This window comes from Patella vulgata, chromosome 3 (genome assembly GCF_932274485.2).
Source record: "Patella vulgata chromosome 3, xgPatVulg1.2, whole genome shotgun sequence".
NCBI classification, from domain to species: Eukaryota; Metazoa; Mollusca; class Gastropoda; family Patellidae; genus Patella; species Patella vulgata.
This window is the reverse complement of record NC_065881.2, coordinates 40,635,928-40,654,804: the sequence shown is the minus strand read 5'-3', so window position 1 is coordinate 40,654,804 and position 18,877 is coordinate 40,635,928. Positions and strand designations below refer to the sequence as shown.

The window sequence follows — 18,877 nt, the reverse complement described above, 5'->3', positions numbered from 1 at the left end:
AAGGAATAAAACTCTTTATTTCCCACAAATAAGACAGGCAACATTACCTATTTTTGGTCTATCAACCCTAGGTCGATTAACAGCTAGAATTTGATGACTATTTTGACAATGATCATAATTTGACCAAAACATCACTGTTTTTTACGAATAACTATATCCACGTTCATTTAGTACATGTGATATAACTTTATAGACAAAATTGAAGAGACAGTTTTATAAAGACCCACCATTGTCTCAAGGGGCAAAGTGATACAAAATGCGCTAAATAGTAAGCATATCTTACATTTACAAATAAAATTGAAATTATATCATTCTATATGGTACATGAAAATGACAATAGGTCTATTGTACATGCAAAATGCTCTACATAGTAAACAAGTAGAACTGTAAGCGTATCTTACAAATAAAATTGAAATTTATATCATTCTATACAATACATGAAAATGACAATAGGCCTATTGTACACACAAAATATAAATTTATAGAAAATTGGCAATCCTTTCATGAGATTTCACGTGTAAATAATGAAAATATATTGTGCACTATGGTGTGCAAACAGACTAAAGTCATAAAAAAATAAAATCTGATCTTAGTAAATCATCTAAAACGGATTTTTATGTTGTTATATATTATATACTCTTAAAAAAAAGTAGGGGATATTCAGAAACAATACAAAACTGCGGAAATGCACTGCTGTTTTTATTAGAGGTAACCAGTGTATGTTAATATCAGGCCAATTGCCTACACATGAATATAAACAGTTCATATGGGCGGCTTATCTGACGCCCCCATTTCACTGCAAAGAGATACACTGTCAAAAGTGAAAATGGACGTTTTTGTTTTTGTCTTAATAATGAGTAATTGCTCCACCAATCCTCAGACCTTCAGCAATTCGTCGTGGCATGCTCCTAATCAACCGTCCAATCATGTTTTGGGGCAATCTGACCCACTCCTTTGCAGTGCCACGGCCAATTCTTGCAGTGTTGTCGGTTGATGTTGACGAACATGTCTCCCAATCAAATTAAATGTAACACACTAAAGCAAAGATACGCTAAACAGTAAATCTTATGCAAGAACCGATAGGAAAGCAAACATGGATAGGATAAACCATCAAGCAGCAGTTTTCATCAACCCTTCCTTGAAGGGGCTGTTGCGTGTCGCATGTGCAGCTCAGTTGTTATGTTTGGGCGCTAAGTTCTTCATCTGTGAACATACTCTCAAAGCATGTCAAGTGTCCATGACTATTTATCATATGACAACCTGCATAGGTATTTGCATTTCAATATCCCCTACTTTTTTTGAAGAGTATATATACAAGTAATTGTTTTATAATGGACCTCTTGTCTTTTTTATCACGCATATTTGGGAGATAAAATATTCCAGTTGGCGGAAAAAAAATATGAACATTTTTTTATATAAAATTTATAATCCAATTTAGTGGAAAAAAACTGAAAGCCAGTGTGAGCCCCGGACCCACACCATAATGTATACCAGTACCTGGTTTTTGATATTTTGTTCCATGTGTCTCATTTAGCTACGGCTGGTCACATATATCAAACAGGGGCATTATTGTACAATACATTCCAATAACTTTGGAAAAAATATAATTAAACTAATGAAAGTATAATTACCTATTTCCATTAATAATTCACCACTGATTCTTTCTTTAGCTGTAGCTGGTTGTGGAATGGCTTCTGTTGTACCTCCAGATTCTTTACAACCAAGAAAATCTTTAAACCATTTTAATAACTCTGGATATTTTCTGATAAAAAATATAGAATACCAACTTGTTTAGAAATTATTTTTTTTACAATCTTTTAGTAGAACGCATTGGGAACCTAAATTAAGCTAGTAAAAAGATCTTTATTTTAATCTAATAGGTTTCTTGGTACAACAAAAATTTGTTAGATTTGTGAACTCATTAAATGAGAAGTGTTATCAGGGGTTCTACAATGCGAAAGCATACTCTGCTTCAAAAGACAATCATCATTCAAATACTAAGCAGTCACTTGATCAATGAATTAAGGATTACTCTGAAAAAAATTATATGACCGCAACAATAGATCGGTTCTTCTTTTCTACGTAAATCGGTGAATATCTTACCCTAGAAAATTTTGAACTAGTTGGACTAGTTCATTTCGTGAGATAACTTCCTGATTAAAGAGAACTAGACAGCGTAAAAAGTTATCATATACTTCATGGTGTTTTAAAGCTTTGCGTACCTGAAAACAAATATAGAATAAATTCAATTATCCATGAATATATCTTTTAAAAAAAGTATGATAGTACTGTATGGAACAGGAGCAACAAAGCATCTTGGAAATGGGATGTCATATAAAAAATCAAAGTCTGCCAATTGATGTCCGAGGAACTAATTTCATGTCGATTGTACTTGAATTGGTGGAGCATTAGGCTTTTTGAAGAGAATCACCTCCAGTTCCTTGTCCAAAAACGAGAATGCTTGTCACAACACAAAAATGCACAATGTCATAATCAAGGTAATCTTTGTTGTCAGTAAAAATATTCACCCTTGACAAGAATAAGACTTGTATTATAAAACAATTCAGGATTCTGATATTCTTATTCTAATAATAGTTTTACTATACGTAAGTCATATAAAAGTTAAAAGTTAGTGTGTCACAATATTTTTCACATGTACAGTCTATAATCATAATAAGCTACTTACTTTGTCAAAAAATGCATATTCATTCAGCGTACCATATTTACCAGCTTCTGCTAATGACACATCTTTTAAACTACTTGTTTTAGGTTTCTGTATAAATATATAAACATAGAAATTATTTAGTTTCAATCACAGTAAGCCAAACAAGATGATCGCTAACGCTGCAATATACGTCCACATTCCTGCTTTGATTGATATGGTACTTTTTAAAATGAAGAGAATGAGATATGAAATGGCTGTAATATGACAAGAGGCAAAGAAGGCTAGGGTTTGGGTATGTTTTGCCAAATTTACAAATTGTTAACAAAAAAGTGGGTGTGATACTGACCCAGGGGGTCGGGGCATGCTGTCTTTACGGTATAAGGAATAAATATTGAAAGTAACAAGATGATCCATTCAGAATTGCAGCTGCAGTACTTAGGGTATAAGGAATATACCATGTTCCAAGATAATCCATTCAGAACTGTGGCCTTCGGGCACTAAAGGCAAAAATTGGGCGTAGCTCTGTCCCGGGGGGGGGGGGGGGGGGGGGGGGTGGGGTTGGGGGGACGAACATTCACCAAAATCAATAGTTGACACTCTTAGGCTATAAGGAATACATATGCCAAGTACCAAGTTGATCCGTTAAGAATCGTGGCCTGTAGGCAACGCACAGAGACACAAAGAAAAAAAATGGGTGTTGCTCTAGCCCTGGGGGTTGAGCAAGGGGGTTGGGCAATCACCAAAAAGGGAGAGAGAAATGGGGTTTAACGTCCACTCAACACAAACTAGGTCATTTCGGGACTAACACATAGTTCAATTTTATTTCAATCATTCGCTTGCGCGTAGGGGTCTTTAGCAGCGGAATTAAACCGGAGGACCCAGAGAAAACCCATGGGGTTGGACAGGCGACTCTACTCCTTGTCACGTACAACCGGGGAATCGAAACTCTGCCAGTTGACTCAATGACAGATCATATGATACAGCACAAGCGTGCTAACAATTCAGCCATCCAACCCCCCAAAAACAATAGGGGTTATCCTTAGGGTATAAGGAATACATGTAGGTATGCAAAGTTTCCAAAGGATCTGTTAAAGATACATTATTGGAGATTCGATAACGAATAGTTAAAAACAAGATAATGTAAAGGCAATTTGCTGAAAATTTCATTCAAATTGATCCACTATGAACCAAGAACAAAGCGATTGAATTTCCACCTACATGTAGTCTTGATCATCATTATTAAAGTCAGTACAATAAACAGCATAGTCTCGATTATCCATTTAATCATTAAATCGTGAAGGAAAGTTATGCAGTAAATCGGCTCACAATCCACTAAAGATCGCAGGATAGCGACGACATCGACATTGATTATGGTCTGGATAAGTTAATTAATGTCTAATTAATAATTTAGATAACATTTCAGGCCTAAAGAAAGACCTGCAATAGGCAGATTTAGCTCTTGCATAATGTATGTTTAATGTCAAAATCATCGGTTTTGTCTTATGAGGTAGGGGGTCTCTTTTGAGCATTGGGCAAACGCTTGTATTGAATTGATCTTACTAATTTTGCTGTAATTTTATATCTGAATTATCATTTCCTGTTTCTTATTCCAATCTCAAAAAATTGGTTGCCAGGCAACGAAACATACGCCCACAGCAGCTAAATCGTCTGAGAGGTCGTCAAGGGTTGTCGCATTGTAGGTAATTGGGGGCCTTTACAAGACAGTTCCATACAGATCAGATTATAATTTTTGCCGATTGAGGGTTCACAAGGTTCTACAAACTGAAACAAGGATCTCAACTCTGGAAGTAATCTACAGAAATTGTTGAAATTTGACTACATACTGAAACAAGGGTCTCAACTCTGGAAGTAATCTATAGAAATTGTTGAAATTTGACAGGCTTTTTTGTTTTACTATACTATTCAAAAAAAGTAGGGGATATTTGATTTTGGGGGCATAATACTAAAATATGCAAATGACTACGAAAAAAGTCACTATAGAACCTAACAGAAGAAACATTTCCAGTTACATGTGACGCCCAAACGCACCAATAGCTACCGCATGGAATGCAGGTGATGCTTGGGATCATCATGGGGGTCCAACCCAAGATTTGCACGACTCTGACTTTGAATGTTACAGTCATTGTGGCATTGAATTCCAGGGTGGAAACATCAGTTTAATTGTTTTAGTGACCAGAAAACAAATTTTGATATGCGTCGGCTTACCCAAAATGAAAGGTTACGTGCCCTTGGCATGCTACAGATCGGCACAACACAGGCGGTTGTGGCGCGGACGATGAATGTTTCTCAGTCTGTCATAAGCAGGCTATGGTCCAGATACCGTGATACACAATCTGTACAGGACAGACCACGCTCAGGTCGACCAAGGGCGACAACTCAAGCCCAGGATCGATTTATCCGTACCTTGGCCTTGAGAAATCGTGTCATCACAGCAAATCAGATCAGCGCTCGTCTTCAAACAGACACTGGTGTGAGAGTGAGTGGCCAGACGATTCGGAATCGACTGCATTTGTTTCTTCGTCAGTTTCATTAGGTGACTTTAATAACACTTAAAAATCAAATATCCCCTACTTTTTTTGAATAGTATAATTTAAATCATGCATATAAATTTCATACTGATCAGATGATCAATTTTGTCATTCAAACATTCACAAGGTTCACAACCGCCATAACTTATTGACATAAATTGCTGAAATTCAATAGACCTGTTTCACAAATTTAAATGACGCATATAAATTTCATATGTATCGCATGATAACTTTCATCAATCGAGCATTAACAAGGTTGAACAAAGTGAAACAAGGGCCATAACTCTAGAAGTAATAAACTGAAATTGCTGAAATTCAATAGGATTTTTCTCTTTACTAATTTAAATGACGCATGCAAATTTCATACAGATCGGCAGATAACTTTTGATGTAAGAGCGTTCACAAGGTTCAATAAAGTGAAATAAGGGCCATAACTCTAGACGTAATAAACAGAAATTGCTGAAATTCAATAGGCTTCTTCGTTTCACTAATGTAAATAATGCATATTAATTTCAGAAAGATCGGATGATAACTTTTAGCGTTAGAGCGTTCACAAGGTTCAATAAAGTGAAACAAGGGCCATAACTCTAGACATAATAAACGGAACTTGCTGAAATTCAATAGGCTTCTTCGTTTCACTGATTTAAATAATGCATATAAATTTCAGAAAGATAGGATGATAACTTTTGGTGTTAAGAGTGTTCACACGGTTAGGTTAAACAAAGTGCAACAAGGGCCATAACTCTAGAAGTAATAAGCAGAAATTGCTGGAATTTAATAGGCTTCTTTGTTTCCCTAATCTAAATATTGCATATAAATTTCTCAAAGATCAGATGTTAACTTTTGGCATTAGAGCGTTCACAACGTTCAACCAAGTGAAACAAGGGCCATAACTCTCGACCTAATAAACGGAAATTATTGAAATTAAAAACGCTTCTTCATCTCTCTAATGCAAACAACATATATCAATTTTAAAACAACTGGATGATAACTTTTGGCGTTAGAGCGTTCACAAATATTTGTGGACGATGGACGGACGGACGGGGGCGACGGCAATATACGTCCACATTTAGGCTATGTTTTTTTCTCTAAAGAAAAATAAAGTATTTTACGTGCAAAAGTAAATTATTCTGATATTATTTAAGTAATCTGGAAATACACCAGTAGAGCAAAGTTTTTTTTGTGTTTGTTTTGGTTTATAAACAATATTTTATTTCACTTGAAATTGGATTGAGAAAAGGAAAATGATACCTTAGATGTAAACATAAAGCCCCTAGGTCTACAAGATTTTGGAAAAGGGGGATAACTTCCGAACAGAAGGAAATGAAATGAAATGGGGTTTAACGTCCTACTGTTCTGCTCCTATGCTGGGCTAATGAAGACGGGCATACGCCATACAGTGTGCTATGAGGGAAATTTTGCCCGGGCAGCGGCACTATCGCCTACTCTTATACCGAATTCCAACTGCCAAGGGATCTTTTACGTGCATTCCAATGTAAACATGGGACCTCGGTTTTCTGTATCATCCGAAGGACTAGATAGCTGTCCTTGTCAGGGCCTCCGTCCTGCATCTCTGACAAGGGGGAACCACGCCGGAAAATCTGGATGAACTTTCTCGGTCAATGCAGGGATCGAACACCCAACCTCCAGGCTAGCGAGCCAGCGTCTTACCACTTAGCCACGTGATCCCCGCCGGACAGAAGGTCAGGGAATGCAGGTGTACAGGATAAACCGACAGGGCCCATTCTCCCAATGATTTACATCGAACAAGAATTAAATCTGTTAAAGGGAGGTTACAGAAGGTTGAATATTGATGGAGTTTTTGGCTTAGAAAAAAAATCAGTTAAATATTATAGCCTGTATCGCGTTCACGATGTTTTCGGAAACGGGGGGGATAACATTTGAGCGGAAGGTCCGATGCTCACCAAATTCAAAACAATCCAGGATATTTCGATTCCGAACATATATTTTAAAATTGGGCCAGAAACTTTGTGCATACTTCTCTTCTTACGTAAATGACAGGGTCGATAACCCATGATTCTGCAGTCCAAACTAAATGCTCATACCAGATCCGTCGACCTTCAACGCATATTTTAAGTGTCATCTAACCATTGGTATATGTATAACATGCTTGTCACTACATGTATTTGTGTAAAGGGACGAGGCAATTTTAACGGGATTTACTCCAAAATCAAAATCAAATTCATCAGTGATAGTTGTGTATTAAACATATTGCTAATCAAAATTATGATCTCTTCGGGGCACAAAAGCTATGTACGCGATTTTCGTTCAACCAGGAGAAAAAATCCAGGAAATTATGGCCCGATATGTGCCAAAAATGAACCTATTCGAGATCTGTCGGAAATAAACATACATTTTAAGTTTTAAAAGAAATTGAATAAAAATTGAGACCTCTAGAGGATCCAGAAGCTATGTGTGCGAATTGCGTACGATCAGGAGCTACATGTATAATCCAAAATTTTTGTGAGATAAGTGCCAAAATCGAACCAATTCGAGGTTTTGGGGATATCAACATATAGTTTAATTGTGACCTGTAGACACACGTACGGACAGGGCTGATGGCATAATACGTGCCCATGAAAATATGGGTGGATGCAAAATCTTGAAAGCATAATATTTGTCTATACTACCCGATGTTGACTAATCAATATTAAGGTTATGTACCTTTGCAGTCCTGTCAAGTATCATTGGTATAAATTTATTGATTCCAAATTTATAGGCACTGAAACATTAAAATATAAGAGGGGAGAGGTGGTGACAATTATCCCGGAACCCCTCAACTGGAGCATAATATTGGAATTTTAGTTACTCGCCGAGACACCGCAGTTCCTGATGATTTGGAAGCCTGCGTCGATATAGATTACTTCAATGATATCAAAAATACTTTACTTGTGTGCGTAAAATATTTCATAATTTTGAGGGAAAGAGATAAGCTAAACTAAGCATTACCGATTTATATTCATTTATTCACTTTCATGCATGACGTGAGGAGTTCTTGCTATATATTATTCTTTTAAAAACCAAATAGGTCAAAACAATCGATAGTGCATTATTTGTGAAAATGCACAATAAAATAGCCTATTTATTTATGAAAAGCAGCGGCTGCCAGGCAGGATACGCCCATATTTTGCAAGAGATGGATAGAGAACAAGCTAAAAACAAACAGGATTTTTTGTACAATCTGGGGCAATAATCCAGAAAGTTATGGTCTGAATTGCGCAAATATCAAAAGATATAAAGATATGTTTTAAGTTTCATCAGAATCGGATAAAAATTGTGACCTCTAGAGGGTCCACAACCTTCGTATTGCATACTTTTACACAATTTGCGTACAATTTTGTCGGGCAGTTTCATTTCGATTTTCCTGAAATTCAAATTCAACCTTCATTATGGTGGAATGGTTAAATATTTAAACGGTTTTTAAAATCGGAAAGGAACCAAGATCTTAGTGTGTAATGGTGATATATTCCCATGTTTTTTTTAATAAATCGGATAAAAATTGTGACCTCTACATGGACGGCAAGCTAAAAACGTGATTTTTTGTACATTCAAGGGCCATAATATCGGAAGTTACGATCCGATATGCCCGAATATCGAAAGGAACCAAGATCTTTGGGTTATAAACAGGTATTTCAACTCTCATCAAAATCAGATCAAAATTGTGACCTCTAAAGGGTCCACGAGCTTGATATACCAGATGCTATACACTATTTGCGTACGAGGGGCGTCCATTTTGTCCGGCAGTTTTCGCCCGATTTTCACAAAATTCGAACTCAATAAACATTATGATGTAACAGTGATATATTCGAACGTTTTTCTTAAATTGGATAACAATTGTGACCTCTAGCCACAAGCCAAAAACATGATTTTTCATACAATCAGGGGCCATAATTCAGGAAGTTACCATCTGATATGCCCGAATATCAAAAGGAACCAAGATCTTTGGGTTATAAACATGCATTTCAAGTTTCATCAAAATCAGATCAAAATTGTGACCTCTAGATGGTCCACAATTTTGATATACCAGATGTTTACACTAATTGTGTATGAGAGGAGTCCACTTTGTCTGGCAATTTTGGTCCAATTTTCACGAAATTCGAACTCAACCAAAATTACAGTGTAACGGTGATATATTTGGACGTTTTTTAAATCGAATAATAATTGTGACATCCACAATTTTACGTACAAATGAAATGAAATGGGGTTTAAGATTTTACGTACAATCAGGGGCCATAATTCAGGAAGATACTATCCGATATGCGCGAATATCGAAAGGAACCAAGATCTTTGGGTTATAAACTTACATTTCAAGTTTCATCAAAATCAGAAGAAAATTGTGACCTCTAGCGGGTCTACAACATTGACATACCATATTTTTACGCTATTTGAGGGGCGGCCATTTTGTCTGTCAGTTTTGGTCCCGATTTTTACGAAATTCAAACTAAACTATCCTTAGGGTGTAACCGTGCTATATTTAAAAACGTTTTTTGAAATTGGATAAAAATTATCACCGCTATAGGGGTCCACAAGCTAAAACTTTGTATGTGCGAATATCGACAGGAACTAAGATCTTTGGGTTATAAACTTACATTTCAAGTTTCAACAAAATCGGATAAAATGTGATCTCTATAGGGTCTGCAAGCTAAAAACGTGATTTTTCGTACAATCAGGGGCCATAATCCATGAAGTTACGGTCTGATACATGCCAATATCGAAAGGGACCGAGATCTAAGGGAGATAAACCTATATTTCAAGTTTCGTTGAAATCGGATAAAAACTGTGACCTGTAGAGTGTCAACAAATAATTGTGGATGGACGGACGGACATGAAAATGTGGGCGTATAAAAAAATATCTAGAATAGTTTGCTTTTGTACGTAAAATATTTTATTATTTTTGACAGAAAAATTTCGTCATCTCTGTCGGGTTGTGGAAAGGACGCGATTTTACATGTTTCCAATGAGCCAAAATACATTTGTACACAGCCCCGTCTGTTATCAAAATGAGTTTTAGAATTATGATGCCTTTACCGCGATACATTTGTAAAATGTCAAAATGTTAACGAAGCTAAACTGACTACAATAAATTAAATGTAATAATGCAAATAAAACAAAATACAAATTCTAACTGCAATATTTAAAAAATAAGTTATATAAATTAGAACTTTTACATGTGTAAATAGCCAATTTAAAATGTGTTAGTAAGAAGTTACATGCGTAGAAGTAAGCATATTAGCATACGCATTACTAGGTTAGGAGTTAGAATTTTGAGGGAAATTCCGCTCCATAGTCTGTAGATGGCAAACAAATAAATACAAGAATGGGTATGGCTCAGCCACTGGGGGTCGGGCATGCACCAAAAACAATAGGGATCATCCTTAGGGTATAAGGAATTCATATGAGAATTTTTCAAGACGATTGATTACGAATTGTGGCCTGCAGACGACACACAAAAAGAAAATAGGTGTGGCTCTGCTATTGGGGGTTGGGCATGCACCCCAAACGATAGGGATGTTCCTTAGGATACAAAGAATAAGTATGCAAAGTTTCAAGATGATACGTTAAGAAATGCGACCTGCAGATGACAAACAAACAAATACAAGAAATGGGCGTGGCTCTTCTCCTGGGGGTCGGGCATGCACCAAAAACAATAAGGATCATCCTTTGGGTATAAAGTATGTAAAGTTTCAAGATGATCACTTAAGAATTGTGGCCTGTAGGCTACACACACAGACAGGGGCGACGGCAATATACGTCCACATTCATAACAAAAGGAATGTTTTATTTCCCCACAAAAGGTATTTATTATCAGTATTATTATAGGTTCTTAACATCTAGTACATGTACCATATCAATTGAATGATGTGCAGTAACACTAACACAAAGTTTTTTGTTTTACAAGAATTTGGTTGCTAAAAAAGTTCCCTCTTTTGGTAAACTGAAACCAGCTAAATCAACGGCTACAAACGGGTATAACTGACAGTCTCTCGAAATTGGTGGGGTAAAATTAGGGTAGGTAGGAAGGGGAAACACAACATTTTTTTCTGGGCTTATTTAACACTGGAGACCTAAACCAAGAGATGGCAACAGAAGGGGATTGTAAAATTTAACATAAAATAGTAATATTTTGTTTCAACAAACACACTGTAAGATGATCAAAATTTCCTACCTTAGCAGGTATCTGTGAACCAGGCATGGGACGTTTTAATTGACTACTTTTATTTGACTGATTCTTGTTATTAAAACCAGGTTTTTTAACTGTTGAAGAATGGTCATTCCTTACACCCAGTGCTGATGAATCATTCTGTGAGGGAGAAATAAGACAAAATGTAGCTATTCCTTTGTACACTTGTGTAGGTAGGACTGCATCTCTATTCAAATCAGGCATTATAACACGACAGTTAATACTAACTCTTTTATAGTACATTAACTTGTGGAATTACATGATGTAATGATTGTTAAACTTGTATAATACAAAATGTCTATCATGTAATGGGTTTAAGACAATTGCCCCCCAAATATATATTTTTTTTCATTGGAGAAGTGTCATTGAAATCTAAACCATTAGGTTGATAACCTTTGAAGTTCACATTTACTAAAAAAAGGGAAAAAGCAATAACGTTTACAAAATAATACCATTACATAGTTATTCTAACTTTAGTTTCAAGTCATTCTAGAATGCTTTGTTTCTGTTTAAATAATTAATAAACTTAAGGATTAGACCAGATCAATGTTTCTAATTAATAACTAAATATATCAATAATTACTGCTGATTATATTAATCATCATTTCTACAGCCAAATCAAATATAGTCTTGCATTATGTATTTCACTAAAATAGATATCGTTTTGAGTATATGTACATTAAATCAGACAAAAAAAATAAAATTACTTACATGACTTACCACAGCATGAGTAAATATACTAGCATAAGAATTAACAAACGATGATGAACCATTGGCATCGGGTAAGAACTGACCGAATTCTGCCAATAAATCTTCTTGATTTTGAAATAATTTAGCTACTTGAGAGTAGACCTCTGCTTCTGTTAAAGGTTTATACGTTGATGAAACTAAACCCTAGAAACACCAAATATTAATAGTATTATCAATATTAAATAATAAACAATATACTGTCAAATTAGTGCATATTTCATTTGAAGTATAGTAAGACTAACTAACAATATTTTGTTACAATTTAATGGGGCAATAAATAATTTGTTGTAACTAATCAGCCATTTAACATGTTAAATATTAAATATACTTACATATTAGTTTGAAGATCTTAACAATTTATGTTTACTGAGTTACTACATAACTAACCACAGTATAAACAAACATTAATTTGGTTGCCAACTAATTCAAAGGGAGAGTATGAATAGAGAGAGAGAGAGAGAAATGGGGATTAACGTCCACTCGACACAAACTAGGTCATTTCGGGACTAACATATGGTTTAATTTTATTTCAATAATTCACTTGCGCGAAGGGGTCTTTAGCAGTGGGAGGAAACAACTGGAGGACCCGGAGAAAACCCATGAGGTTGAACAGACGACCCTAGAGTATAAATAGAACAGCGGAGTTAAGTTGATCTGCAGTTCAAACGATAAAAAATATATTTTAATGATGTATTGCATCTTTATTTCCCCCTTTTCTCTATAAAATTTGTTAACAAGGATTCTTGTCCAAGTGACACACCATGATGGAAGAAATATGACAATAAAAAAAAACAGTTGTTTTACCTCCTTTAAATTTCTCTGTTCTTTTTGATACGTATGCAGAATCTCTAAAAACTGTTTGTAGATTTCTGGTTGACCTTGAAATCGATTCTAAAATAATCAAATTACAAGTGCAGATCTCTTTTAAAACCCATAATGTGTTGTATCCAAATTAAGTAAATCATTTCAAAGTAATTAAATTATTCAAATAAAAAATGAAATTATTCAAATAATAAATTAAATTATTCAAATAATAAATTACATTATTCAAATAATAAATTACATTATTCAAATAATAAATTAAATTATTCAAATAATAAATTAAATTATTCAAATAATAAATTAAATTATTCAAATAATAAATTCAATCATTTCAACAAAAGTAAAAATTTTCAACAAATATATGAAAATGAACAGTGTCAGTTAAGATTTATATGTAAGCTACATGAACACCTCAAATGAGAAGTGGTATCAGGTTTTATAGAAAGAGTAAGGAAACCCTGCTGTCTCTATTATGTATCTTTTATTTTATTACTGACCTTGATTTTATTGACATAGTTGATTGCGTGATTAAATTCAACGGGTTGACCAGCTTGTTGCTGTTGATTGTTATTATTATTGTGTTGTTGTTGTTGCTGTTGTTGCTGTTGTTGTTGTTGTTGCTGTTGTTGCTGCTGCTGTTGTTGCTGCTGCTGCTGCTGTTGCTGTTGTTGTGAAGATGGGGGTGTAGGTTCAGGATTGTGACGAGGTGATTGATGATATGAATGATGAGAAGCAGCAGATGAGTTATTTTGACTCTGACTAGCATTATTCTGCTGATGAAGCATTGGCTGAAATAAATAAGCTTATACAGCTAAAGTTCACAAAAAAATACATGACAATTTATTCACTCTGTAATAAAAAATATGCTCTTTTTGGGATGCTGAATAAAAGGTAGTAAGAAGTATATCAAATAAATAATCTAAATTTAATAAGAATCTGTCTGAATTAAGATACATGTATTGTAAATTAACATGATTTTATGTGAAAAAAAAAAGCAAACTTACTGTAGCAGAGGCTAATTGGAGGACATTACTCTGTGATATAGATACAACTTGTTGTCCTGGTTGATGTACATTAATCATTTCTGATTGTACTTCAATCTTATAACCAGGTGGTAGAAATGTATTAAATCCTACTATTAGATCAGGATGGCCTTTAAATAAGTTAGATACACGATTTATTACCCCGGGAGTATCAATACTGAAAATAACAAAATAAAATATTATATAAGCTTAAAGATACATTTTGTTAGATTTAGATAAAGAGCTAGCCATTCTTGTTATAATAGTTCGAAAATAGATAATGTAAAATGAATAATTTGAAAATTTCATTCAAATTACTCTATTGCGAGTGAAGATATTAGCCTTTGAAGGTTTGACAGGATGTGTGCAATAATTTCAACCACCGTACTGGTTGTGTCGAAGCTATGTCTCCTCCATTTTTAGCTTAAATCAAAATATCGCTGAACTGTTCTAATCTATTTAATATCGGAGAAATCCGATGCCATCATGAGTTGATTATGGCCTGGATAAGTTAATTAATGTCTAATTAATAACTTATAATATTTCAGACCTAAAGAAAGGCAGATTTAGCTCTTGCATAATGTATGTTTAGGCGGGTAGATCAGCAACCAGCCAGAAAAAAATAGATAACTGCTTATCTACAAATGGCACACAGGCAATATTAAGATATAACCATTATATTTGTGTTCATACAGAGAGACAAAAACAAAACTTAATTCAGTAAACAAACATTAATATTGGAAAAAACAAGCCAACAGTGAGGCTGATGTCCCCCGCCGAAATTGCAAAATAAATAGATGACACATATTAATTAATCGCACATTTATTTTTTTCACTAAGTTTCATCACTCTCTATCAGATAGAATCAAGATTATCTTGTCCCAAACCATCGACAAATGAAATCGATTAGCTCTGCTTAGCTTCAGCTCGAAATGTTAATTATTGAACTCAGTCAAGACATTCACCTAATGAACATCTACATATACATCAAGTTTAAACATTCACCTAATAGACACCTATGCCAAGTTTGAACATTCTACCTCAATTAGAAGGAGAGTTATTGTGTTCCAAAGTTTCTACCAATCAAATTGCTTATCACTCTGCTTACCCTCAGCAAAAAATGTTCATTATCGAACTTAGTTAAGGTATTCATATAATAAATCTATACACCAAGTTTCATCAATCTCACTTAATTAGAACTAAAGTTATCGTGTCCCAAAGCATCAACCAATCAAATTGCTTATCTCTGCTTACCCTAAGCGGAAAATGCTCATCTTCGAACTCCATCAAGGCATTGACCTAATCAACACATACACCAAGTTTGAACATTCTAGCTCAATTAGGAAGAGAGTTATCGTGCCCCAAAGTATCAACCAATCAAATTGCTTATCTCTGCTTACCCTAAGCGGAAAATGCTCATCTTTGAACTCCATCAAGGCATTGACCTAATAAACACATACACCAAGTTTGAACATTCTAGCTCAATTAAAAGTTATCGTGTCCCAAAGCATCAACCAATCAAATTGCTTATCTCTGCTTACCCTAAGCGGAAAATGCTCATCTTCGAACTCCATCAAGGCATTGACCTAATCAACACATACACCAAGTTTGAACATTCTAGCCCAATTAGGAAGAGAGTTATCGTGCCCCAAAGCATCAACCAATCAAATTGCTTATCTCTGCTTACCCTAAGCGGAAAATGCTCATCTTCGAACTCCATCAAGGCATTGACCTAATAAACACATACACCAAGTTTGAACATTCTAGCTCAATTAGGAAGAGAGTTATTGTGTCCCAAAAAGTGTGACGGACAGACAGACGGACGGACGGACAGACGGACAGACAGACGGACAGACGGACAGACAGACGGACGGACAGACAGACGGACGAACCCATTTTAATAGTCCCCTGCTTTCTTCGAAAGGCGGGGGACAAAAATCATGTAATATAGCTTTGTACCATAACATCAACTGAATTGAATACTTTACTTTGACCTAAATCAAGACGGTTATCTCCATTAATTTCTAACTACTTTTGTTTAGCCACTGTCTTGTTTATTTAAAGACAGGGTACCAGGCAACAAACCACACACCCACAGCAGGTTAATCGTCAAAGCGGTCGACAAAGTTTGTCGCATATTTATTCATACCTAATTTTCGTCATTTGAGGGTTCACAAGGTTCCCTCAACAAAGTGAAGCATTGCTGAAATTCAATAGAATCTTTCCTTTCACTAATTTAAATGATGCATATAAATTTCATACAGATAGGATGATAACTTTTGTCATTAGAGCTTTCACAAGGTGCAACACAGTGAAACAAGGGCCATAATTCCAGAAGAAATTAACTGCAATTGCTGAAATTCAATAGGGTTCTTCGTTTCACTAAATGTTTATATAAATTTCATACAGATCGGATGATATCTTCTGTCGTTAAACAAGGGCCATAACTCTAGAATAATTAAATGAAATTGCTGAAATTCAATAATCACCTTTGTTTCACTAATTTAAATGATGCATATAAATTTCATACAGATAAGATGATGACTTTGGTTGTTAGAGGTTTCACAAGGTGCAACAAAGTGAAACAATAGCCATAGCTCCAGAAGAAATTAACGGAAATTATTGAAATAAAATAGACATCTTCATCTTACTAAGGTAAATAACATATATATCAATTTCAAAACAATCAGATGATAAATGTAATCTGTAGAGAGTGTGCACAAGAAATTGTGGAAGACGGACGAACTTGACAACAATATACGATCCCAAAAATAGTACCTACAGTACATATCTGCGCTTTCATAATTGTTTGAGAAAACAAAGGTCGAAGCCTTATTATTACTAGTCTCCATCAATTTACATTTTGACTTGCCCATCGACAAAGATTATTGAGGAAAAGCCGCAATTATACTTACGTTTGAGATTTAAACTCCTTCATTATGTCGAGAAAGTCGTTATAAACTTGCGGATGATTACCAAACTGTAGTTTAACTTGATCTAAGTACGAAAGAGCATCTTCAACCTTTAACCTTTGAAACTGTTGCTGCTGACCCTGCACCTGAGCATTATGGGACTGAAATTAATATCCACGACATAGCATGCAATCATATCTACAATCTACATTTGAACAATTATTAAGAATAAGAGTCTTTTGGTTAGAATTTTATGTGTTGAGATTTTTATCAAAAATAGGAAAAAAACAAACCAAATGAAGTACCAAGAACTTACCTCAGCATCCATAGGAAATATTCTTTGTAAAGCATGTTGACTGGTGTTTTCAAATGCATTTCTGCCTTCTGGAATACTTATCGGTGGCATCTAAATGTAAAGAATTTTATTATGTTAATCAAGAATTTTATGCAATTACTGAAATTTTATTAAAATTTAATATACATAAAAAATTTGAATTCACACAACAAATACCTCACATACATACATGTTCTCGATCCTAATTAAGGTAATCAATAACAATAGAACAACAAATTCATTACTTGGTTTAATTTGCAATAACAACAGTTTCTGTCGTCATGCAAATCAAATAATATAAAGTTTTAACTTGACAGTTAAAAGGAACCATTTTAGAATAATCAGAAAACATTATTCTGTGCTGGACTGGAATTATCCATATACCATTATTTTTAAAAACCAGCGGCTGCCAGGCAGGATACGCCCACATTTTGCAAGAGATGGATAGAGAACAGGCTAAAAACAAAAGCGATTTTTTGTACAATCAGGGGCAATAATCCAGAAAGTTATGATTTGAAATGTGCAAATATCAAAAGGAACTGAGATCTTTGGGATATAAAGATATGTTTTAAGTTTCATCAAAATCGGATAAAAATTGTGACCTCTAGAGGGTCCACAACCTTCTTATTACATACTTTTACACAATTTGCGTACAAAGAAAGGCCATTTTGTAGGACAGTTTCATTTTCATTTCAATTTTCCAGAAATTCAAATTCAACCTCCATTATGGTGGAATGGTGATATATTTAAACGGTTTTTAAAATCGGAAAAAAAATTGTGACCTCTAGAGAATCCGCAAGCTAAAAATTTGATTTTTCGAACAATCAGGGACCATAATCCAGGAAGTTACGTTCGGATATGCGAGATTATCCAACGGAACTAAGATCTTCGTATGCAACGGTGATATATTTCACGTTTTTTTTAAATCGGATAATAATTGTGACCTCTAGAGGGACCACAAACAAACTGTGGACGGACGGACGGACATCCGGACGGCATAATATGTCCACATGAAAATGTGGGCGTATAGAAATCCCAAAATGTTGATATAGAATATGCAATATTTAAGACTATATGATGATATAAGATATGTTAACCTGTTGTGATGGCATCTGTGGAGGTTGTACAGCAGGTTGTGGGGGATGAGGTTGCGACGGGGCCGGTACACCAGTTAATGGATGATGTACAGGGGGAGGATGATGACCTCCTTGACTAACTCTGTAATATTAATAATAAAAAATTTTCAAATTGATTATTCCATACCCATGTCAGTGCTACTGAGAACATATCAAAAACAAATCTACTAGTTCACAATAGTTTAACAGTGACCGCCCTAGACTCTTAAAACCTTTAGCCAAATTTTTAGCCAATTCAAAATTTTATTAGCCAATTCAGAAAGTTTTAGCCAAATATTTTATATCATTTTTATTCATATGTTTGTTAATTAAAAATGAAAATAAATGTGTGTGTGTGTTTGTTGTATTTTACGTCCGCTTCCACCGAGGTGATATCGCGGACAAAATAAATGTTTAATATGTACTTTTATTTTATGATCAGTAGTGGAATATCGCGTTTTATCAGTGAAATAAAAGTGTTATTCCACTGGCTAGTTGTTTTTAAC

General features: G+C 34.8%; 1 protein-coding gene across 3 annotated transcripts in view; it reads right to left on the bottom strand.

The window, feature by feature from the left end:
- Positions 1–18,877, bottom strand: part of LOC126815235 (paired amphipathic helix protein Sin3b) — a 44,001-nt gene that overhangs the window by 18,638 nt on the left and 6,486 nt on the right. The window contains exons 4-14 of one of the 3 annotated variants that reach the window (XM_050540795.2): positions 18,354–18,474; positions 17,239–17,328; positions 16,926–17,083; positions 13,993–14,188; positions 13,486–13,776; positions 12,971–13,057; positions 12,128–12,310; positions 11,402–11,536; positions 2,687–2,773; positions 2,104–2,222; positions 1,632–1,762 (exon numbers count right to left, since the gene is read on the bottom strand). In XM_050540795.2, coding sequence (XP_050396752.2) covers positions 1,632–1,762; positions 2,104–2,222; positions 2,687–2,773; positions 11,402–11,536; positions 12,128–12,310; positions 12,971–13,057; positions 13,486–13,776; positions 13,993–14,188; positions 16,926–17,083; positions 17,239–17,328; positions 18,354–18,474 — 1,598 coding nt within the window. The remainder of the gene's footprint in view (positions 1–1,631; positions 1,763–2,103; positions 2,223–2,686; positions 2,774–11,401; positions 11,537–12,127; positions 12,311–12,970; positions 13,058–13,485; positions 13,777–13,992; positions 14,189–16,925; positions 17,084–17,238; positions 17,329–18,353; positions 18,475–18,877) is intronic. The other 2 variants (XM_056099541.1, XM_056099542.1) reach the window with 2 other exon arrangements.